Genomic DNA, 25657 nt, shown 5'->3' with positions numbered 1-25657 from the left:
ACTACAGGACTACAGCTCCTGACATTCTGACTCCAATTACATGAAAAATTCTGAGTCTCGTAAAAGATGGTGAGCTTGAACCATCCAGCTAAACTGTTCTGAAATTTCTGACCCACAAAAACAAAGATAATATTTGCTATTTTAGGTACTAGATTTTAGGTTATTTGTTATGCAATAGAAAACTATGCAATAGTATTCAATCTGAGGATCTGATTCGTTACATCAATATACTGAAGCAAAATTCTTGTCAAGAAACTCTAAAATAGGAGTCCTGTGAGATCTTTATGTTTTAGGTTTCCTGGGTTAGGCTAGCAAGAAATCAGTGGTATAAGTCTAAATTCAGGGGACGTTAAAGTGTCACTCTAGTCTAACACCTACATTATAATATCTATGCATATATAAAAACATTTTAAAATATGGAACCTAGGCTGATGGCTTCATTTTCAGTAGTATTCTTGACTGAACCAAGTAAAATATCACATATTTCCCTTTTAGACCTGTGGGTTCCCCCACTCCCCTTTGGTACCAGGGATTGAACCCAGGGTGCCTTAACCACTGAGCAACATCCCCAACCCTTTTTAAAATTTTTTATTTTGAGATAGTAAGGCCCTAAGTAACTTAGCAAGGTCCTTAGTTCCTGGGGCTGGATTATAGGTGTGTGCCATTGCACCTGGCTTAGACCTGGTTTTTACATCTTTTGGGTTACCCAAGAACTTTTAGGTACCAATCTCTAAACAATTACAATTTCTAAACAAATAGGTACAATTATAGGAAAAGTGGGTATCTGAAGATCTTATCTTTTTCAAATCTAACAGCTTCGAAGTCACTTGAAGTGTTCGAATGCTACTAACTTTTATTTTGGTGGTGCTGGGGATTGAAACCAGGGCTTTGAGCATCTTAACCATGTACTCTACTGCTGAGTTACATGCCCAGCCCAGCCCAGCCCCTTAACTTGTTTAGTTTTAAGTCTCAAATAAATCCTATGCTTTCTTAAAATATTAGCAAATTTTATAATACACATATGTTTATATAATCTATCTACAGAGTATATGTAAATATAAAAATATACAAGTACAAAAAACATTTGTAATGTAGGACACGTATGGGAAACCATAATGTGCTTTCCGAATGTAGTTAGTTTTATCAACCAACCTTTTCAAAACTATCTGTAACATCTGTGTGGACGTTCCAGGACTCTGAATACTACTAGCATTAGATACCAGGAAGATTTCAATAGCTAAAAGCATTTCAATCTCAGATAAATAAGAAGGAATCAATAGAAGTTTTCGGTATAAATTTCCCTCCAGTGGTGGATAGCAACCTAATGAAACAGCACCTGAAAAATCAAACAAGTAAAACTTTACTCAAGCTCCCATAAGTAAAGACCTAGACATCTGAAATATCCTTAGGTGACAATTACATTACGATAGAATAATTCTTCACATTAGATTTACTACACAAGTTATATGGTAGTGAGTTTCTTAGTACACTTGACATTATTCTTTATAAAATACTTTTGAAACATTAGATATAAAGTGGGAAATATAAGACTATCTGAAAAATGACATTTTTGTGGCAGGTATCATTTGAAGCCAATTACAATGTAATTAAAAAAAAAAAAAAAAACAGAATAGCTCCTTAGGATTTTTTTTTTCCAATGACATCTGGTTTTAATGTATTTATAGTTATTGCCTATTTTGAATTATGAATCTAAAACATGAATTATAACATGAAGTTTTTGCTTGCTATCAAATATTTTTAATTAACTTACAGAGCCATTACAGTGTATACATTACTGTTTCTTACTATGTCTTACATTGTGCTAAGCACTAGATTAAAATATATTTTCATTCTATAGCGCTAGGTGTGATATTACTATATTCATCAATTCATGTTCTAAAATAACTTTTCAAGGAGATTGAATTTTGAAACTTATTTTAGGGGCTTATTAGAAGTGGTAAGTAGGGGGAAAATCCCTTTAAAACTCCTAGGACATCCAAACTGTATATAGGCAATATTGTTATATTTTACCAAAATCCATTCAAATTAAAATTTAAACAATTAAATTTTAAATAATTAAAAATTGTTTATGCTTTAAGTTTTTCAAGCTAATATGGATGATTACTAAACTTTGTGAAACTACTATGTGCCTGTTACCTGTGTTAAATACATAGGTGTTGTTTCATGTTAATCTGCCAATTTACTACCTTTGACATGAGGTACAATTACTCCCATTTATTGATGTGACTGTAAGTCATTAATTTTTTTTTTTTTTTGCAAATGTTAAGCTATGTCTGAAGATAAATCCAAAGAATAATCCCATTGTGTTTAATATATCAACACTGAAGTGTCTGGAGGACTAATTGATGCCTATAAATTACTTACTTGGTTTTCAAGTGTATTTTTGAAAAACCAAAAAGATTCTATACTTCCTCACCTTTCTTGCAAAGTCTCGGAAGTTACACTGCATATGAAATAAGCATAGGTGTAATTAGGTAAAATAAAAGTGCTAATAAGAAAGGTACTGAATTATACGTAGACACTAACTGCTTTAACATATGACTAAAAAAACTTTACAAGTAATTCTTATTATGGACAAAAGTACAGAGGGCAGGGGAATAAGGAATAACTGCTAATGGATATGGAGTTTGTTTTTGGAGTGATGAAAATATTCTAAACTTGGTTGTGGTATTTGTTGTACATCTCCACACTGAAAAACCATTGAATTATATACTTAAGTGGTATATTGCATGGTAATTGAATAATACCTCAATAAAGCTATTAATAACATTTAATAATAATTAAGCTTAGTTGCTTTAATACAAAATTTTATTTCCAACTAAAAACAGATTTATAGGAGTCACATTTAAATGATTCCAGATTTATATTTTGGTTCTATGGCATATAAATACCTTCTGACAGCATTTCCCAAGTTTCAGAATTAGTTTTTTAAAAATAAATTACCCCAGTAACTTCAATTCTAAAAACTAAAATCACGAAGTTTTGCTTATAGTACGTGTGTGTGCGTGTGTGAGTAGTGTTGAGGGGAGTGGGGTTCTAGCAATCTTCAGGGAAACAGTATAAAGAGCTGAAACATGACCACAAAATTACAATGAAGTTTTATGAACAAACAATTCTAGCTCTCCTCTAAATTTCTGATCACCTTTTAAAATATATTGTTTTCAAACTTTTTGTTTAATACATACTACAAAATGGCTCAGCACACATATGTGTATGTATGTAACTGAAGTAAAAATCATACTACCTGAAATGCACCTAATATTTTCTTTACCATTTCTCTGGAGAAAAAAGTTACCACGTGCTAAATGATCATAAGTGGTAGAATGAAAAACAGTTCCAGTTCCCATATAGTGTGGCTAGGATGTTTGGTACATCTGGCACAGGAAGACAAATCATGGGTACACAAATGATTATATACAATATACAAATGTCATACACACGACAGTGGTAGAGATAGAAATTTAAGACAAATTACTTCATGAAGGCAGGAAAAATTTCAGATTTAGATCATAAATGAAATTACTTTCTAGTAAAAATACCTTTGAGGTGACTGAGACTAGAGAAAGTACTAGTTTTCTAGGCTAACCTATTAGAGAGAAACAGCTATAAATAGACTAACAAAGTTTTATTATTAGAAGTCACATAAAAAACTTATGTAACATGTTCCATTGATATGGCAGCTTCTTTACTTCCTATATGACCTTCTATGGGACATTCCAAGTTATAACGACCAGGGATATGTCAGGCATAAGTAAACCATGAGGATATTCTTTAATTTTGTCACTCTACCCTATATTGTTTTACTCCTATATTATTTATAAGATATGTCAACCTAATTTCACATTTTGTCATTCATTTCCTTTGCTCACCCTCTAGTGGACTTGCCAATGTACAAAGAAAAAAAAAGATTAACTGGAAACAGGAGAAGTAACAGGTTTTGAAAGACAGCACTCATCTATTCAGACTACTATCTTTGAATATATTTAAATGGCTAGCATTAAATATTATAGATGGATCTTTGTTAAAAAGTAAAATTCAAAACCAATATATCAAATTAAATTTTTTTAAAAATGGAACTTACTTTTGTAGTGGGTTCTGGCCTTAAGCCATAAACAACTCCTTCCCAAAGAAGTAATCAATCTTCTAAGAAAGGAAAAATCAATAGGGATATTCTTTGAAATCATGAATTCTGCTACAGAGGATGACATGCCAAGACTGTTGCTTTCTATACAGGCATCTAGAAGTTTATTAAAAAGAAGGCTATACTGTGAGACCTCCATATTTTCTGAAATAAAAATAAATTGATACAATGAAATTTAACTATCTCAGTCTCTCAAACTTACTCCCTTCTTCCCCCTCCCACCCCCGCAGACTCCCCTTGATCCTTTCTTACCCACTACAGAAGTAACAGTCACTAAAATGCAATGTTACATATTCTCTTAAATAAAAACGCATTTGATGAAACAAAGCTTCATTTCCTTTGTAATGGAGAATATGAAAGGAAGCTGCACACAGGTTTCAGAGGTTGCATTAACATCTCTGCGGTGTCTTGAAAGACTTCATTCCTCTGCATAAACTACAGCTCAGCCTTGTACTTCCCATGACTAAAACTTCAAAATTAACTAGAAAATATTCACTCTTAAATTTAAAAAATCCTTTAGTATTTCTATTCCTTTAGTTATTCATAGAGGAAAGAGAAATTGTGGAGACTTCCCAACATTTTCCCCCTTCTATTGGGTCTAAGAGCTAGATTTTGTCTTTATCACTTAACGAATTTTTAGTGGTCCGGGCTTTATCAGAAAATTAATCTCTTTTCCTTTAGCCTCTTCTTAAATATTCCTCCCACAGGAATTTTCCTAACACCAACTTTTTTACATCTTTCTTAAACCTCAACCTCTAGTGACCCCTTATCCAGAGACGGAAGCTCCTGTAGCTTGCCATTTAGGGTTTACTAAAAATCTGGCACAACTATCTGTAACTCCTTATGGTTACTTTGTTTCATTACTGACCCAAGTATATGTTAAAGGTCTATTAGTAGGGATACCAAGATAAAGCTTCTTGAAGGAGCTCACTATCTAGAAGGAGCAACAGATAGGAATGCTAATTGTAATATAGGATCTCTGAGGAATGCATGTGAAAATGAAGATTCAAAGAGAATATGATAAAAGCACTGAGGAGAGTCCATAAATTAATGTTTTTATCATCCTATAAACCTATCTCATGGCTCAAAAGTGATTTCTCATGAACTCCCTGTTCCTATCCATCTATGACTTGAGCTTTAACCTTTAAGAGAACTATCTAGACAGGTGCAGTGGTACATGCCTATAATCCCTGGTATCTGGGCGGCTGAGGCAGGAGGATCGTCTGAGGCCATGGGGGCAACTTAGTAAGACCCTGTTTCAAAATAAATAAAAAGGGATGGGATATAGCTCAGTGGTAGAGCATCTCTAGGTTCAAGCCCTAAAATGGCAGGGGGGAAAAAAAGACAAAAAGTACTACCATTGCCAGCACTGGTATTCCTTCTTCAAACTTGCCATCTGCTTCATTTCCTCCATTCATTTCAAATTTATCTATGTTCCAAGGTGATGTAAACTAAACTTTATATTTATAAAGTCAAAGGAGAAAAGTATTCTTCATTATTCCACTGCCATGAATTTTTTAAGATACAAGGCTTGCTGGGAGTACTTAAGCAAACTGTTTACAGATGACAAGAGGCAGGGAAAAGGGAGTGATGAAAATGTTTGTGTTAGGAACTGCTGACAACCCAAAGATAAGCATCTCCGATTTTCTGAGATCATCAGGAAAGCATATTCAGTTTGCAGAGAATACATTTTATGGAAAACAACTTCATTAAAAAAAATATGCTGGAATATAAAAATTCAACCAAAACAGGTGTAGAATTGTTTCTTATTAACAGTTAAACACCAGATGGGCAGAAGATAATTAAGGCAGACTTTGCAAAAACATACCTTGAGAATTTTGAAAACCTGGTAGATTCTGCAAAACTTCAAATGTCTGTCTGTAAAGGCTCTTGGCTAAGATTTCATGTGCAATTGTACAAAGCAAATTATGTCGATTAAGCACATCCAGTCTATCACAAGGCCAAAGAGGTGTGTTGATTACCCATTCTGATTCTTCCAAAAGAAAAAAAAAAGAATATTTTAACACCATGGAAATTACCCTTAGTTTAATCACAAGTAATGTTTTAAAATATCTTTTGGAGAAAGTGGCAAAACCTAAGACATGAATACTGAGAAAAGATAAATATAGCTCAAATTTTAGAAACAAGTTATAAGTGAGGTCATCAGCCTAATAGTATGCAAACTAAGTCACTTTGTTATGCTTATTTTAAAATTAATACTTCATCTAAGTGTATTAGGCAGTGATAAATTCTAAGTTAATGTTTATTTTACAATGTTAAATTTATAATGAATATTTGGTTTAACAACATTTGTGTGGCCAAGTTTAACAATTTTACAATAAAGAATAATTAATTCAATTAGTTTTTGATCCTTTTGGGGAATAGCTCATCTCCTCCGATTTATTTTTTAAAACAATTTCTACTGTGAAATATTTGATATGAAAGAATATCTAACACGATATGATAAAAGCTTAATGAGCTCATGTATCCATCACACAGCTTACAAAATGAAAAAAATTACCTTATGTTACAGTCCCTTAATTTCTGCTCTAATTCTTAGATTGATAAAAACAATTTGCTAAAATTTACCTAATTCACTCAGTTTTACAAAGACTCAATGATGAGGCAACAGGGCATAACATGTAAGTAACATTTTTCTCTCCCCCCTCCCCACTCATTGCCTTCCCAGAACAGTGACTACAAAAGGGGAATGAAGAAATATTTGATACATAATGCCGAAAGAAAGCTCTACAAAGCTCTACCTATCTATCTGCATGCACGCACACACACACACACACCACACACAAGCTTTCAAACAGGAGCCTGTTTTAAACATACTATAGACCCTTTGATTACTGATTTACTTAACAGGCTGATACTGTGACAGATAATATTCTAAATACTTTATGAATATTAATTCAGATATCTCCATTTACTCCAAAATATGCTAGAAACTAAATAAACTTAATAGAAAAATTAAGATGAACTTGGTATCTTCAAAGACTGTATAAATACCTGTAAACATAATTCCCATTAAAAGTAAAACTGCTAAATAAAACAATTTATTTTGATCAAGTTCAATTGGTTTTTGTTAGTCATATATCAGGTAGATATATCCCACTTATAAAAAGTAGTCTATGTATGTAAAAAATTGCAATGTTGGGGCTGGAGTTGTGGCTCAGTGGTAGAGCACTTGCCTAGCATGTGTGAGGCCCTGGGTTCGATCCTCAGCACCACATATAAATAAAGGTATTGTGTGCAACGGCAACTAAAAAATATTTAAAAAATTGCAATGTTTTTCTTTAGTACTTATTCTTTATCAAGATATAATAATGGTTACATTGTTTGAAAATATATCTTACTAGGTTCATTTTAAAACCTTAGCAAATTCTATAGCTATATTAAAAATTCTAAATAAGGTAGTTATTTCATATATTGAATCTATCAACCAACTGGTAATTCAGAAGTAATTAGGAAATTAATAGCTTTTAATTTAACTAATCCACCTAGTTTATCACTCTACCACTGTAGATACATTTATGAGAACTCCCAATAAAAAGTTTACTAATATGCTTAATATTTTTATAGCAATAATAGTTTTTAGTGAATTCATCTTCATGTTTTTTCTCTATTCTACAGTTGGGAAATTCGCAATCTTGTGTGATTCCCAACACCACACACATGCAAATCAGAGTGAAAGGCGTTCAATTTTTTTTTTTTATAATAGTCACTCTTTATCCTCTTACCTTACAATATATACATATTCAGTCATTACTTGTACATTTGAATATTGGCACTGGGAATATAAAAAGACTATTAAGATGATTTCTGCCCTAAATGAATATCCAGGCTAGTCAGTGTGATCAAATAACCATCTTTTACCATGGTAAATACTGTGATGAGGGAATATCTAAGATATCTGTTCTCACCTTAATGTGTACACTTACTATAGTCCTAATCAAATTTCCTATAGACCTATATTAAAACCTGATCCAGCAATTCTGAAATTAATTAAGAAGAATAAACCTTGAGGATAATAAAGAATAGTTTAAAAGAGGAGGGTGGTCTTGCCTAAAAAGATAGACGTTACATATTCTAATTGCATATCATATAGGGGGATCCAAGATGGCAGGTTAGAGGGAAGCTGCATTCGGTTGCACTCCATGACCTGGGATTTAAGTAGTGGGAATACTATTGCTCTGTGAGTTACTAGAGGACCCCCCAATAGCTGCTCCCACGCAGGACCCCTGGTCACCCACCCGCACAGGAATCCCAACTACTGTTCCCATGTGGACCCCCATCAAGCAATGTGGGGCTCCCCCAGTTGCCTGCATCTTGGGATACTGCAACTACTGCTATAGTCCCCTACATGCAGTGGCCTGCACCTGGGGACACTGGACAGGGTCTGGGGACAGCTGCCAGCCCCAACACTGCATACCACAGAGCTGCATCTCTGAACACGCCGCCCAGTGCCATCAACTGGCCCAACCCGACCTGACACCCTCCCCCTGAAATCTCTGAAAGCATCTGCCTCCATCTTGGGACACCCTTGTCCCCATCTTTAGTTGGGGCAACTCCCAGCTTGGGATACTAGCTAGGGCCTAGAAGGAACAGCAAGGTATCTGTTGTCCCCAACTCCCCTCCCACCCACCCCTCCCAGGCAACCACTAACCCAGCACAGTGCTTGTGGCTACACAGCCGGTCCCTTGATCACAAAGCTTTGTCTTGAACCGCCTAATACAAAACAGCTCTCCCCGGCAAGTGCACAGCCCATAGAGCGCAGCCCACAAGACCTACAGAGCGAGGTTCCTGATTGGGAAGTAGAAAGGGCGGGGGTGAGTGAGATACAATTTGGAGACTAAATTAGAGACCAGGAATGGTGAGGTTTATAGGCAATATAAGGAGATAAGACTAGGCGCCCACATCACACAAGCAGGCCCCAAAGGAGATCCTTGGGGTGCAGTCTCTCACAGGGAACCAGCAAGTGCTATACTACTCCAGCTCCAGGCACTCTGCCCCCAAGACCAACTCTTCTACCCATCCTGAGGGTGGAGATAGATAATATCAAACAATAGACAACCCCACTTAGATAAGGAAAACAGGAAAGATACTGAACTCCAACAGAAACAATCCTTGTATTTTCCTTTGAGATTCCCCCGCCCCCTTTTCTCTTCTCTCGCCCTCACATCCCCAACATTTGTGAAACCAACTACTTTTCATGAGACATTCTGAGGACTAGACCACAACACAATAATTCTGGGTGACTTTAACACACCTCTTTAACCACTGGATAGATCTTCCAAACAAAAGCTAAATAAACTATAGAACAATAATACAATCAACAACTTAGATTTAACAGACATATAGAATATTTCACCCAACAATGAGTGAATACACTTTCTTTTCAGCAGCACATGGATCCTTCTCTAAAATAGACTATTATGCCACAAAGCATCTCTTAGCAAATACAAAAAAGCAGAGATATTACCCTGCATTCTATCAGATCATAATGGAATGAAATTAGAAATCAATGATAAAGTAAAAAATAGAAACTACTCCAATACCTGGAGACTAAATAATATGCTATTGAATGAACAAATGGATCACAGAAGACATTAAAGAGGAGATTAAAAAATTCTTAGAGGTAAATGAGAACACTGATATAACATATTGAAATCTCTGGGATACTATGAAGGTAGTGCTAAGAGAGGAAAATTTAGTGCATGGGAGCTCATTCCTTAAAAAGAAGAAAGTCAACAAATAAATGATCTAACATTACATCTCAAAGCCCTAGAAAAAGAACAAATCAACACCAAAAGCAGTAGATGATGTAAATAATTAAAGTCAGCTGAAATCAATGAAATTGAAACAAAAGAAACAACTGAAACAACTTACAAAACAAAAAGTTGGTTCTTTGAAAAAATAAAAATGATTAACCCTTAGTTATGCTAACAAAGAGAAGGAGAGAGAAATTTCAAATTACTAACATCCGTGATGAAAAAGAAAAAATCACAACAGACACTACAGAAATACAGAAGATAATTAGAAATTATTTTGAAAAATTTTACACCAATAAAACAGAAAATATCGAAGGCACCTACAAATTTCTAGTATCATATGATTTGCCAAAACAGAATCAGGATGATATATATACACAAGTTAAACAGATCATTTTCAAGCAATGAAATAGAATATGCCATCAGAAGCCTACCAATTAAGAAAAGCCCAGGACCAGATGGATACTTCTATAAGACCTTCAAATAAGAACCATTACCAATACTCCTCAAATTATTTCATGAAATAGAAGAGGGAACACTTCTAGACTCATTCTATGAGGCCAATATCACCCCAATTCCAAAACCAAAGATACATCAAAGAAAACTTGAGACCAATCTCTGTAATGAACATAGATGCAAAATTTCTCAATAAAATTCTGGCAAATTGAAAACAAAAACATATAAAAAAGATGGTGCACCACAATCAAGTGGGGTTCATCCCAGGGATGCAAAGTTGGTTCAACATATGGAAATCAATAAATGTAATTCATCATATTAATAGGCTTATAGATAAGAATCATATGATCATCTCAATATATTGGAGAAAGGATAGCCTTTTCAACAATGGTGCTGGGAAAACTGGAAATCCATATGCAGCAAAATGAAATTAAGCCCCTATCTTTCACCATGCACAAAACTCAACTCAAAGTGGATCAAGGACCTAGGAATTAGACCAGAGACCCTGTGCTTAATAGAAGAAAAAGTAGGCCCAAATCTTCATTATATCAGATTAGGCCAGACTTCCCTATCAAGACTCCTATAGTGCAAGAAATAAAATCAAGAATCAATAAGTGGGATAAATTCAAACTGAAAAGCTTCTTCTAAGCAAAAGAAACAATCAGTGAGGTGAAGAGAATTGCTCCTACAGAATGGGAGCAAATTTTTACCACACGCACATCTGATACAGCACTAGTCTTTAGGATATATAAAGAGCTCAAAAAACTTAACACCCCCAAACCCCAAATAACCCAATCAATAAATGGGCTAAGAAACTGAACAGACTTCTCAGAAGATGATATACTATCAACCAACAAATATACGAAAAAATGTTCAACATCTCTAGCAATTAGAGAAATGCAAATCAAAACTACTCTAAAATTTCATCTCACTCCAGTCAGAATGGCACCTATTAAGAATACAAACAACAATAGATGTTGGTGAAGATATGGGGAAAAGGCACACTCATACATTGCTGGTGGGACTGCAAATTGGTGCAGCCAATATGGAAAGCAGTATGGAGATTCCTTGGAAAACTGGGAATGGAACCACCATTTGACCCAGCTATCCCACTCTCTAGTTTATACCCAAAGGACTTAAAAACAGCATACTATAGGGATGCAGCCACATCAATGTTTACAGCAGCACAATTCACAATAGCTAAATTGTGGAACCAACCTAGATGCCCTTCAGAAGATGAATGGATAAAGAAACTGTTCTGTATACACAGTGGAATATTACTGAGCATTACGAGAATAAAATCATGGCATTTGCAGGTAAATGGATGAAGTTGGAGAACATTATGCTAAGTGAAGGAAGCCAATCCACCCCCAAACCAAAGGCTGAATGTTTTCTCTGATGTGGATGCAGATCCATAATGGGTGTGTGTGGGGGGGAAGCATAGGAAGAACGGAAGAACTTAAGATAGGGCAAAGGGGAGGGGAACAGAGGGGAAACGGGGGAGGAAAGATGGTGGAATAAGATGGACATTATTATCCTAAGTACATGTATAAAAACATGAATGGTATGACTCTACTTTGTGAACAATCAGAGACATGAAAATTTGTGCTCTATATTTGTACTATGAATTGAAATGCATTCTGTCTTGTATAACAAGTTAGAATAAATAGATAAATAAAAGTTTAAAATTTCAAAAAGTCAAAAAATAATAAATAAATAAGTGTACAGTGCTAGTACAGAAATGAAGATCCTTGGGAGAAAAGTACAGAAACAGACCCAAGCAGATCCAAGATTTTAATATGATAAAAGTGGCACTTCAAAGAAGTGAGTAAAGGATGAACTGGGACAACACTGTAGGGAAATAAACAAAATTAGGTTCCTTTCTCACCTCAAAATTTAAAACCAACAGAGAATTCCCAAATTTTGAAGAACATATGGGTGAATGAATTCTCAGACAAATAAGAACTGCCCAAAGCATTATACAGAACAAAATTTTAAATTAAAATTTAAAAGATAATTTGTTAAGTATAAAAAAATGTAAACTGGGTAAAAAAAGAAAATAAATATGCAAAAAGCAAATGTTTTCATGGAGGGAAATAAAAAGCTGAGAAAAGCATAAATACCAAACAGATCAAGGTCTAATAGCTTTAATATGTAAGCTACTGCAATATAAAAGGGCATTACTATGCAGCATGATATTTCCTAAGTATGACATACATATTATCCATGTTATCAGAACTAATATTATGTGTATTATAATTTATAAAGCTGCTGGTACAGTGGTGCATGCCTGTAATCCTAGTGACTTGGGAGGCTGAGGCAGGAGGATTCCAAGTTGAATGCTAGTCTCAACAACTCAGTGAGACCTCGTCTCCAATAAAATATAAAAAAAGGTCTGGGGATGTGTCTCAGCATCCCTGGGTTCAATCCCCAGTATAAAAATAAATAAATAAATAAAAAAGAAAGAAAGAAAGGACTGGGGATGTGGTAGTTCAGTGTGGTGAAGTGCGTCTGGGTTCAATCCCTAGTACCAATAAACAAACCAACCAACCAGAAAAGTACAAAGAAGGTAGTAGGTCTAATAAGTAAATACAGGAGAAATAAAAGAGACCGTTGTATTAAAACAGACTGAAGTTGGCTTAGCCTAACAAGATGTGTGCTAAGAGATCCATTCAGAGATTGAAAATGAGGACAACACATTTTTCTTAATAAATATTAGAAATGTTTATATGCTTATATTAGTACTGGAGTCATAAAGTGACTAGTCTAAGTATTTGAGCAAATCTTTATGTTAAATTCTGTAGTAAAAAATAGTTAACACTTCTAAAAAACAACAAAAAAAGCAAAAACACATACATATGCACTTTCAAAACCTCCAGCTATTTCCTTCTTAGAAAGGTGCAAAGATACTTAAGAAAAATCCATGCACCCACCTCAACTATTGTTTACTAAATATTTATTCTGTGTCAAGTTCTGCCACAGGTGGAAGACTCAAGTTTAAAAAAAAATGAAAGTGGTAACATTTATAACAGTGGTTAATTAACGGGGGAGGGGGTGCAGTAATCTGAAAAGGTATGGGACACACGTGAGGTAAGCAAAAATGTCATCATAAGAAGAGTGATGTAGGGCAGTGAACTGGAATTCCTACTCCAAACTTACTTGCTGTGTGATATTAATCTGAACCTGTGTCCTCATCTTGGGATACCACTATCTATCTTAAGGAGGTAGTGTTGATTAAATGACAGTGACAGCACAATGCTAGATACACAGTGAATATTCACATTATCAAATCAATGAAGAGAAATACAGATATCAGAAAACAAACCAAGTTCATGAACAGACCACTGACAGAAAAAGAACAAATGGGAAAATTCTCTCTAATGGTCAATTAAATGCCTAAATTAAAAGTGAAGCTGTGAATATCATATTTACCCTGCCAAAGTAGCAAAGGAGTATGGAATACTCACTGCTGGCAATGGTGTTTCATAACTCATATTTTCACACATTGTTCAGATGACTACAGTTACTATAATCTTATTTAAAATGTAGAGGACTTTTGTATCTACCCACAGATATAAGACCAGGAATGTATGTATAGCCATCTTTTAAATATTGAATAGCCAGATTAGGGGTCTGTATAATTTGGAACACTGCAGTCTTCCTGATAACCAAAACAATTCTGCAAATCTGAATGGCAAGAAGGGAAAATTTGACATTTACTGAAGAGCCTTATGATGCCCTTATTCTTTACTACAGTGATTCCATCAGAATTTATCTTAAGGAAAAAAAAAAGATTTAGCAGTGATGTTTAGTAGGGATCATCGTCTATAATAGAAATATGGAAATATATTAGATACACCCATCCATCTATAAGATGGAAAACCAAAGAAGCCCTTTTTATAAAGACTGCCTGGAAAAAAAATGTAGGCTACAAAAGTCTGTAAAGTAACACTAACGTGGATAATAATTATTTCTGAGTGACTAAGGGATTTTAATTATCAGTTTTGCTTCCACTCTAATTTCATATTACATATGAAATTCATATTACATATAGTAACATATTCCTTATAAAGGCAATAAAATTAAAATTCAAAAGGCAGTTTCTCAATAAGTGTCTTAACTTTTTACAAAATTTGAATTACAAAGAACTAAGATATTTATTTTTCAAACTCTGGACCATGATTATAAGATTGTTTTAAGACTTTATTTTATGCTGGTATTGGGAGAAGACATGGTAGGAATCTGTTGCTCCTTTGCCAGGATAAAAAGTACTAGTGCTGAGAAAAAGTTTAAAATGGTAAAATGAAGTTAAAACAATAGAATCTGTCTCACCATCAAGTCTACCACCCACCAAACCAACAATGTGTAAAATATTCTCCATTTCTCAACCTTGAATAATGTATGTATTTCCACCTTTTAAGAATCTTAGCAGGTAACAAAGATAGATTTTTTTAAAAAGGAAAAAGAAAAAAAACATGTGAAAAGATAATGTGCCTCTCATCTTTTGTCCTGGAAGCACTCAACTTCTCATCCTGGAGGCAACCATAATTACCATTTTTTGGTGCATCCTTCTAAAAATATTTTAAGAGTATATATGCAAATATGGTTAGGCATCCATTTTAGTATCATTTTTTACAATAATGGTAGCACGTACTTTTCTACATATTTATTTTTTCACTTGGCAATAGATCTTTGAGACCATTCCAAATGACTACCTGTGGATCTGCCTCATTCTACTCTAGCATATGGCTATAGTACAGTTTAATTAACTGGCACTCCATTAGTGGACATTTAAGCTATCCGGAATCTTTTGTTATTTTTGGTGTAACAGAAGATTCTAGACTTACAATGCATACCCTTTTATACTGGCATAAATGTGTTTGCAGGACAAATTCCTAAAAATAGAGTCAATAAGTGAAAGGAGGGGCTGGGGACGTGGCTCAAATGGTAGCGCACTCGCCTGGCATGCGAGCGGCCTGGGTTCGACCCTCAGCACCAAACAAAGATGTTGTGTCCACCGAAAACTAAAAAAAAAAAAAAAAAAATTCTCTCTTAAAAAAAAATTAGTGAAAGGAAATATGCATTTTTAACTTTTGGCAGGTATGTTGCTAAAAAGCCCCTCAAGATAATGTCTCTGAATATCCATTTCTTCAAACTCTCACGAAAAATGTACCATTAAACTTTGACAGCATGACAGGTTCAAAATAGTGTTTTTTAACTTTAATGTATATTTCTTTAATGAGAGATTAACTTCACTTATTACAAGTGAGATTGATTCATTTGTATTTCCTTTCTACAGAACGACCAGTTCACTACAGGACCCCTTTTAAGCAGGGTGCAGTGGCATACACCTGCAATCCTAGAAGTTTGGGAGGCTGACGCAGGAGGATCACAAGTTCAAAGCCAGCCTTAGCAACTTAGCATGACCCTCTCTCTCTCTAAAAAAAAAAAAAAAAAAAAAGAGGGGGGGGGATGTTGCTCAGCTTACCAAGCCTAGGTTCAATCCATGGTACCAAACAAACCAACCAAAAAACCCTTTTAAGAATTAAAAAAAAAAAAAAAATAACAAACAAACAAAAAAACTAAGGACAACTGACCATACTTCCGTAGTGCCTTCTTTTGAGAAAATAAAATTTTACTAATAGAAATTACTTTCCAGGGAAACTGCCATCGTGAAAGAGAATACTATGTTGATAATTGATAAAACCTAAAAGATAATCAAAGTTGAAACATCAAAATTTACAAATATCTCCAGAGACCACTCCACATTGCTACCATAAATTCTCTCATTTTCTAATTTAAGAAAGAATAGTTTTGTCAGAAATGTTTAGGAAGAAGTTTCCTATAACAAGATTTTACCCAAGCCCATTTTTATCAACTATTTATTTACCCTTCTCATTTTTTGCCACATCTCTTTAAAAAAAAAAAAAAAAAAAAGAACCTGTGTGCAGACTTGCATTTCACTAATTCTGTTTCTATATCTCAGTTATTCCCACTTAGGAAACCTTTCTGGCTGTTTGTTAAGTTGGAGAAAACCTTTTCCAATAAGCTTCTGATCATGTAGTCTATTTACAACCTCTATATTCTATAAACTCTCAGTACTGAACAAATACAAAGGATCATGTGTGTGTGTGTACTAGCATACTAGGCATGGGTGCTAGCATATGTGTTTGTTAGCATATATTAGTAATCTATTTGCTTTATTTATATCCATTCTATCTTCCTATCTAAACAGACTCTTATATTGTCTTTATTTTTACCCTACTTTATCAAATCTGCCTGATTGTCCAATTAGCCAGAGCCATTACTGCCTATCATGTAGGGACACTATTGTGCTCTCTGAATTTTTATTTATCTTACACTAAAGTAACTTTAGTTGCTTCTGCTGGCTTAATTTAATTGTAATTTCTGCTAAATGGACTGCCTTTTAGGGAAAATAAGCATCTTCGTTTATAGTCACCTTTGCTTATACATGTGAAGACAGAGTTTACATTGACTGCAATCAGCATTTCACATAGCAGCTGAAGCCTGGACTCTGAAGCTAGACTGTCTGGGTTTGAATTTCTGTCTGTTCCTTCCTTGCTATGTCATTTTGGGTCAGCTGCTTAATATCTCTGCTAACATTTTAAATGTATAGAATACAAACTGTAATAGTTCTAAACTCTATGAAGATTAACTGAGATAATCCACATAAACATTTAGTATGGTGCTTAGGCCACAGCCAGTACTAGCTTGTAAATCAACTAAGGCTCATAAAATTTCTTCTTGACAACCAAGTCCACTTTCTCCTTTCAGTGTGTATCACAACCACTCTTTTTCTATACACATGTTCACTAGTATCTGGACTAAGCTATCACCCAAAGTTCAGTATCAACTTAAAGCAATGACAGATAAGAATTTAACAAATTTAACAATCATTTTATGTTTGTGGCATATGAGAACTTACCCCTTAATACCCAAATGGCACCATCTAGGCTTCCACTTTTTAGAAAAATTTCTGCTGCAATATTCACAATCTGACATCTTGGTGCTAACTTCTCAGGCCCTGTAAGTCCTTTTAAACTTGTAAAATGTATTTTTAATTCATATAGTTTATCTAAGACCTTCCTTCCCTAGAGTGAAAATAAAGAACACTAATTGAGTATCAATTATAGTATTAGAGAGATACAAAGTCAATGGTAATCATGCAGAAGGCAATTATCCATTTTGATTTATCATCCTAGACTGATGGTTGCCAAACTGCTCCAAGACTAATTCTGGAAGCCCCTTCCTGCTGAGCCCTAAAGATGGAAAGGGAAGTGGAATAAGCAGGCCTTTGTCATATACTACCTACCCTCTTACTACCACTGGGCACCCCCCTTTATCAGCGGTTTTCCTTTCTACTGTTTTATATACGCTTCCTCTCAAAATCTCATTTGAAAGGATTTCATGCTTTCCTTGGAAAACTACTGATTATATAGTTTTACTTCTGTTTTGTTGACCAGTCTGACGGGGAGAGAGAATATAAAGGAAGATATTTTGTTATCAAATTTAGATAAAGAGTGATAGTGGGGGAAAAAGGATAACTGTTAGAAAAAAGTCCTCAATTCAATAAAAAAATTCACATATTCTACAATAAAACTGTCTTCATTTTGGGTATTAGGAAGTGGACACACATTATTATTTTATACCAGCAGCTAGAAAACTTTCCTGTAAACAGCTACAAAGTAAATATATTAGGCTTTGCAGAACACATTTGGTCTATTGTACATTCTTTTTAATGGTTGTTTTTAACTTTTAAAAATGAAAAAAACATTCTTAGCTTGGGGGCTCCACGAAAGTAGGCTGCAGGTACAATTTTGCAACACTTGTTTTTATATTCAGATGCTTACTAATGATGTCAATGTACCTTCAATTTGACTGAATAAATTAATACATTTTTTCATGATAACTTTAGTTTAATTTCAACATTTTTCCTGAAGTACTGGGAACTGAAAAAGGGCCTTGAGCATACTAAATGTATACTCTGACACTAAGTGACATCTCCAGGCCATTTATTGCTTTATGTTAAAAAAGGAATAAGCTTCATTAAAAGAAATAGGCTTCATACTAAATAAGGTGATAATTTTTCTAAATAAGGTAAACATTTTTAATTAACAAAAATTCACTGACATCTTGATGTCTTAAGAAATAATAACCCAAGAAATAAAAATATACTCTTGAATTTTCGCTAAAAAAAGTTTTCAGAAAGTGTCTTCTTGGGGCTGGGGATGTGGCTCAAGTGGTAGCGCGCTCGCCTGGCATGCATGTGGCCTGGGTTCGATCCTCAGCACCACATACAAAGATGTTGTGTCCGCCGAAAACTAAAATAAATAAATAAATAAATATTAAAAAAAAAAAAAAAAAAAAAAAGTGTCTTCTTTAGTAGTTCTTCTGGTCTAAGTGAAAGCTATGACAGTTTGAGAAAGCCGGGACAGGGTACATCCTGCCCACCCTAGGCCTGCCACATACATGTTCAATCTCCTGGAGATATTCTGTACCACCATTTGGAGTTAAATTTTTTCTAAATTCATGAATTTTTTTGTGTATACAAGTGACAATATACTTAAATATTATTGAACAAATATTCAATTATAAAATGACCTCTTTTAAAAAAGTAACAGGTAACAAAAGGTAAGTTAATTAATTCAATAGTTACCACACTTTCAGTTACTCTACTTTATCAACTCCATTCCTTAGCACTTTCTATTTTGAATTTTCTTGCCCACTACTTGGACTTTATTGAGTCTATAACTCTGCTCACCACCTCAGGGAAATCTAAAGAAGAGAAATACAATATGGTCTTGATCACTAGTCCATTTACATGGTAAGCTAAGCCTTGAAAAGTTACGACACCAGTATACAGTGTTCTAGAGCATTTTAAGAGGTGTTTTTTAAAGGAATTTTGTTAATTTTAAAGGAATTTTTGTTAACAAAGGTACCTTGAACTCTTCCAGAATTACAATGCTACTGACACTGAGTTGGCCAAAAAAATTATAAACAGAAAATTGCTTCATATAAATGATTTAGCACAACCTCTTAAGTCTTACCTATAATGAAATTCCACATAGTATTCAGTCTCATGTCACCCCCTTTCACATTTACTTAGTGTTATCATTTAACAATTAACTTATTAGTGTGGGTTCCATTCTGTTGCCTGTAATGACTATAAGAAAATTCTTAATTTCAAGGTTAATCTTTATTCTATTCATATTTTTTAAACTAACACTATTCAGAAGGAAAACAAACATTTAATGAAGTACCTTGGACCACTGCAATAGCTTGTGATAGAAGTACATAGCACTGATTCCAATTCTTCCCAGCAAAGTTTTATCTACTTCACTATTTTGTGGATCTTTGCTAACTGAAACACAAGGTAGGCATATGGAAGAAAATGAAACAATTATTTAAAATGATGGAAAAGGCAAATTAACATGAAACTGATACTACTGAAGCTTGTGAGCTAACAATAGTTTTTATTTTAAAAAGTAAAAAGAACTGTGTGATATCATACATGGTGTGTGAAAAGCCTAAAACTTTATGATCTGGCCTTTTACAAAGTTTACTAACCCCAGATAAAAACTGTAGTAGCAAAGTGTTCACACTAAAAAAACAAACACATAAATGAACAAAATTCAGTTATGACTTTTGTTGCCTTACAATAGTAAAGATGGTAACTACTTCAGTGTTTCAAAAATTCAGATGCTCCAGTGAGATTTTCTAGCAATAATTTAGCCACTTTAAAGAAAAATAAGAATATAAAACATCTGATACAACTAAGCAGAATTTAAAAAAATCTGATACTAAAACACCAGTTCTTGCCTTTATACCATTATAACTTAACAAGCAGATAGAAAAATTCATATGAAATCTGCAATATTAATTTATCCGTAACATGGAAAATATTAAAAAAGCTCTATCCTCATATCACTGCACCTTTCTCATAATGTTCAGAACAATACAGAGATATTTTACCTGTTTCAGCAAATTCACAAAAAGGAACACCTGGTCTTTCTTCTTTACAGTCTTTTGTGAGTGTTTCAGCAATACAAGTACAAAATTTCTGGAAATCTGCAAATTTTTCACAGCCCATTTTTACACTAATGTATAAATTTCCCAATTTGGTCCAGTCACCTTTTTCTTTACAATTCTATCAAAATTATTAAAAACAAAACAGAAGAACAAAATGAAAACTATGCAAACATATTATGGGCCAGGTACACGTAGGCATTAGATTTTATACAAAGATTAATAAAACAATCTCTGCAAATGTTATAAACTTAATAATGAATGTCACATCAATAAAACTGTGGTAACTTTTTAAAAAACACATTCTGGAATGATCCTTTCCATCTTTTAAAATATAAGGTTTTATTTTTTTCTTTTTCTTCCAGCAAGAACATTTACTTTCTACATGCCTGAAGTTCATGTTCCATCTTTCTTTTCATTTACATTGATGTTTTCTATATCATCACAAATTTATTGTTAACATTATTTTCAATGGTACAGAATATACTTTTGAGCAGGTTTACATTTTATTTAATTGTTCTTCAATGTTGGGCATTTAAGTTATTTACAATTTTCTGCTGTTATAAATAGCCCTGTGAATAAAACCTCTGCCAAAAACTTGATCAGGAGTGTTACATGACTTCCCGAGTGAACTATCAAAACTTCACTTTTTCAAATGAGCATTTTAAAACTGTTTCAGGCCTTTGTAAATTAACTCATTGAGCATATTTTTCAAAACCTCTGTTTTGTTTTCTCTGGGATCTTGAGCTGATAGTTCTCAGTTCTTTAGCTCTTATATTTCAAAAATTTGCTCCTTAGAGGAGGAAGGCTACATGGAATATGTAGGGAATAAATAATGTGGTCCCAGACACATGTTCAATTATTCATACATTTATTTATTTATCTAAGTCAGTAAAATAGAGGAAAGAAATAGAGCACCGGGATGAGAAACAAGGTAGATGGTCCTGCCTGCTAGGAATGGCACAAATATACCTTTATTTTAGGTTTGACCTCCACCCCCTTGTAACCTCCAAGGCTTCCTCAAGCTGCCCAGCTCTGCCTCTGCACATATCTGTGTGTGGAGAGTAGGGAAAAAGAGCAATCCATGAATCATTCCTAAAGGTTATGACCTTGATGAGGTTTACGGAAATGGAAAATGGGGAAACTCTCCGAGATTTTACTCATCTCTTTTGTTTTTACCTACTCTACATGTTTCTTTCCTTGAGCACAGTATCTCAATTACTCTCCCCTCAAGCAGGTCTTAATCCCCATGATTTGAATGTATTGACTACTCTCATCTAGGGTAGATTCATGATCCAGACCTAAGTAATCAGAGCATTCCATCCAATGGCCATGATGACTGGTGACTAGCTCTAAGGAGAATGTTAGCCTAATACTGCCAGAGTCCCCAGGGAGAGATCCTTCCTGATAAAAACATCTCAGAAAAGATGTAGTCATTCAGTGGGAAGAGAACTAACAAGGGAACAACAGATAAGGCTAGCAGGGGTGTGACAGAGAACGCATCTGAAGGGAGACATGGCTTTAAGAGAACTGAAATCTAACAATCAATACGAATCTGCATGGCCATTTAGACCCCTTTTATTGAGAAAGGCTATTCTCTGAGGAGACTTGACACACCCTGGTATTGAAGAAATCATCAATCTAATCTCATATAGGAGCAAAATCCACATCAAGGGATATTTCTATTCCTTGAAAAACGTACATCCAGAGTCAAGCCATTTTTTTTTCTTATGACTTTTGAGAAAATATAATTCAAATAGCAACAAAGAATTATTTTTCCAAAAAAACAGGTATTTAGAGGGAAGGTTAGATTCGAGACCATAGCCTAGAGTATGTTTAAATCTTGAAATGGTTTTAGCTTTGAGAAAAGCCTTCATAGTTTTTCATCTTAATGATTTCCTATCTCATTCTCCAAGCTGTCCAAAACATACATTTTAGAAATGGAGAAACAGTAAGGGTCTTATGCTATCAGTTATCAAATTATCTACTGAGTGTTTACTTTACAGGGGCATTTTCAATTCTCATCACTATCATCTGGACAAATTAAAAACAAAAACAAAACAAAACCTAATGCCCAGATGTCACCCCCAGAGATTCTAATGTAACTGATCATAGCTTTACTTTTCTGACTACTGAAAAGCCTCCATGCCTTCCAGATAGCAACATACATTTTTTTTTTTTTAAAGAGAATGAGAGAGAGAGAGAAGGAGAGAGAGGGAGAGAGAAGGAGAGAGAAGGAGAGAGAGGGAGAGAGAGGGAGAGAGAGGGAGAGAGAGGGAGAGAGAGGGAGAGAGAGGGAGAAAGAGGGAGAGAGAATTTTATTTTAATATTTATTTTTTAGTATTCGGCAGACACAACATCTTTGTTTGTATGTGGTGCTGAGGATCGAACCCGGGCCGCACACATGCCAGGCGAGCGCGCTACTGCTTGAGCCACATCTCCAGCCCCATACATGTTTTAATCACCTAGTTCTTAAGGAACTTAATAATATTATTCCCAAACCTAAACTGGGCAGTGGAGAGATGAATTTTATATAAAGCAGATGGTGACTAGCATGATGTAAGTCATCTCCACAGTAATATGCAATTTTATTACTTTTGGAGACTGCATTTTACTATTACTTAGCCATTTATAACTTGGGGTCTACATATCATTTTGGGATACAACTCTACAAAAGGGGTTACAAATCAAGTTTTAGTAAATTTACTATATTCCTACTATTATTATAAAATAAGAAATAATTTTTCCAAATCAAAAAAGTTGCTTTATGGATGTAAAGATACTAATGAAGAGTATACTAATAATTACTAGAGGAACAGAAAACTATAAGATCATCCTGAAAGTCCTCTACTTTTTATTTTCCACACTCTTGGAGAGCTCAGTATGATCCTAAATTACTCTTGTCATTTCGTATACTATAGCTATCTGTGACAGCATGAGTCTGCTTAGCCACAAAAATTAAAGACTAAACTTGGATTATTATTTTACCTTAACATAATTTTGCAACTGAATATTTTTAGAATAGTTCACAACTCAATAAATTAGTATGTCTGCAATTTCAAAATATTAACTTGTGTAAACAAAATCAAAGTTCTCTTCCTTGAAGATTTTCTCCAATAGCCACATTTCTAAAACTTCCTAAAGTGGGGTTTATTACAACATTTTTTGTTGTTACTGATTTTCAGAGATCCCAGCAATTTATTTTAAAAATAAATGTTACAGGGCTGGGGATGCAGCTCAGTGGTACAGTATTTGCCTAGCATGTGTGAGGCCCTGGGTTCAATCCCAGTACTGCAAAAAAAAAAAAAAAATAAAAAATAAATAAATAAATAAATAAAAAATAAAATAAATGAAAATATAAAAATGTCATACCTCTATTTCATTCAAGGCTGAATCTAAATCATACTTCCAGTTCTTTTTAAATTGCCTCTTCTGTAACCTTTAATAGAAAAAGGTTAATTATACTTACATTCACCCCCCCAAAAAGTCACTATTGCTAATTATTCATAGTTTATGCCTAAGATAGATGAGAAAAATGAATGCATAAAGTTTGTCATAAAAATATTTAGAGTTGAATAAAAGGATAACTCCTTAAACCATAGGCAACAATACGAAGGAAAAAATAAATTTCATGTGAAACTTATTTTCAGCCTACCAGAATGCCCACACTTCAAAATAACTGAATAAAAACAGAAAAAAAAAAAAAAAAAGACCAACTCCCAGCACATGATCTCTTTTGCTCCTACCTTGCCCTCACTGATCAATAAGGAACTGTGGCAAGCAAAGACAGATTAAAGGAAAAACAAAGGAAGCAAACAAAACCTGGAGGAAGAAATGAGAAAAGATGTACTAGAAGGTCCTGATATTGACTAAAAAATACCAACATCATAGTGGCACATGCCTGTAATCCCAGGGACTTGGGAGGCTGAGGCAGGAGGATTGCAAGTTTGAGGCCAGCACAGGCAATTTAATGAGGCCCTAAGCAACTTCGTGTGATCCTATCTCAACAATCAAAGGGCTGAGGATGTAGCTCAGTGGTAAAGTGCTCCCTATACAACCCCCTCCACCAAAAATGAAGGCCAAGACTAAATCCATACTAAGTCATGCAAATGAAAACAAAACAAAAGCACCTGAGTAGATGAGAACACAGACCACAGGGAAAGAACCTAAAATTCTGTGTGATCTTAAAGAAAGCAACTTTTTTTAAAAAATTTTTTATTGTTGGCTGTTCAAAACATTACATAGTTCTTGATATATCATATTTCACAATTTGATTCAAGTGGGTTATGAGCTCCCATTTTTACCCCATATACAGATTGCAGAATCACATGAGTTACACATCCATTGATTTACATATTGCCATACTAGTGTCTGTTGTGTTCTGCTGCCTTTCCTATCCTCTACTATCCCCCCCCCCTCTTCTCTCTCTGCCCCCTCTACTGACATTCATTTGTCCCCCTTGTATTATTTTTCCCTTTCCCCTCACTTCCTTTTGTATGTACTTTTGTATAACTCTGAGGGTCTCCTTCCAATTCCATGCAATTTCCCTTCTCTCTCCCTTTCCCTCCCACCTCTCATCCCTGTTTAATGTTAATCTTCTTCTCATGCTCTTCGACCCTACTCTGTTCTTAGTTACTCTCCTTATATCAAAGAAGACATTTGGCATTTGTTTTTTTAGGGATTGGCTAGCTTCACTTAGCATAATCTGCTCTAATGCCATCCATTTCCCTGTAAATTCTATGATTTTGTCATTTTTTAATGCACAGTAATACTCCATTGTGTATAAATGCCACATTTTTTTTTATCCATTCATCTATTGAAGGGCATCTAGGTTGGTTCCACAGTCTTGCTATTGTGAATTGTGCTGCTATGAACATTGATGTAGCAGTGTCCCTGTAGCATGCTCTTTTTAGGTCTTCAGGGAATAGACCGAGAAGGGGAATAGCTGGGTCAAATGGTGGCTCCATTCCCAGCTTTCCAAGAAATCTCCATACTGCTTTCCAAATTGGCTGCACCAATTTGCAGTCCCACCAGCAATGTACAAGTGTACCCTTTTTTTGAAATGCATAGTTTTTGGGAAAGAAAAATAAGCAAACTTTGGCAACTGAAAAGAAGAAAGAGGAGTTCTGTAGAATACCCAACTTAGGGGTTTATTTTCATAATTAGTCCTAATGCTCTATGAATTATTCCAGAGTGTTAAAAAGGAACAACTTCC

At 34.5% G+C, this 25657-nt stretch overlaps 1 protein-coding gene across 5 annotated transcripts in view; it reads right to left on the bottom strand.

The window, feature by feature from the left end:
- The window catches only part of Topaz1 (testis and ovary specific TOPAZ 1), a 67022-nt gene that overhangs the window by 2262 nt on the left and 39103 nt on the right, over positions 1 to 25657 (bottom strand). For 2 of the 5 annotated variants that reach the window (XM_046436769.1, XM_058576482.1), the window contains exons 13-19: positions 23815 to 23881; positions 20389 to 20563; positions 19677 to 19777; positions 17342 to 17507; positions 5991 to 6155; positions 4103 to 4306; positions 1153 to 1336 (exon numbers count right to left, since the gene is read on the bottom strand). In XM_046436769.1, the coding sequence (XP_046292725.1) occupies positions 1153 to 1336; positions 4103 to 4306; positions 5991 to 6155; positions 17342 to 17507; positions 19677 to 19777; positions 20389 to 20563; positions 23815 to 23881 (1062 nt within the window). Of the gene's footprint in view, positions 1 to 1152; positions 1337 to 4102; positions 4307 to 5990; positions 6156 to 17341; positions 18738 to 19676; positions 19778 to 20388; positions 20564 to 23814; positions 23882 to 25657 lie in introns of those variants that run through there. The other 3 variants (XM_058576480.1, XR_009226007.1, XM_058576481.1) reach the window with 3 other exon arrangements.

The sequence above is a fragment of the Marmota monax genome, unplaced genomic scaffold (genome assembly GCF_021218885.2).
Source record: "Marmota monax isolate L192 unplaced genomic scaffold, Marmota_monax_Labrador192_F-V1.1 WCK01_AAM20220418_F8-fsc00021, whole genome shotgun sequence".
NCBI lineage: Eukaryota > Metazoa > Chordata > Mammalia > Rodentia > Sciuridae > Marmota > Marmota monax.
The sequence above is the reverse complement of the archived record's forward strand: the minus strand, read 5'-3'. Positions and strand labels throughout refer to the sequence as shown.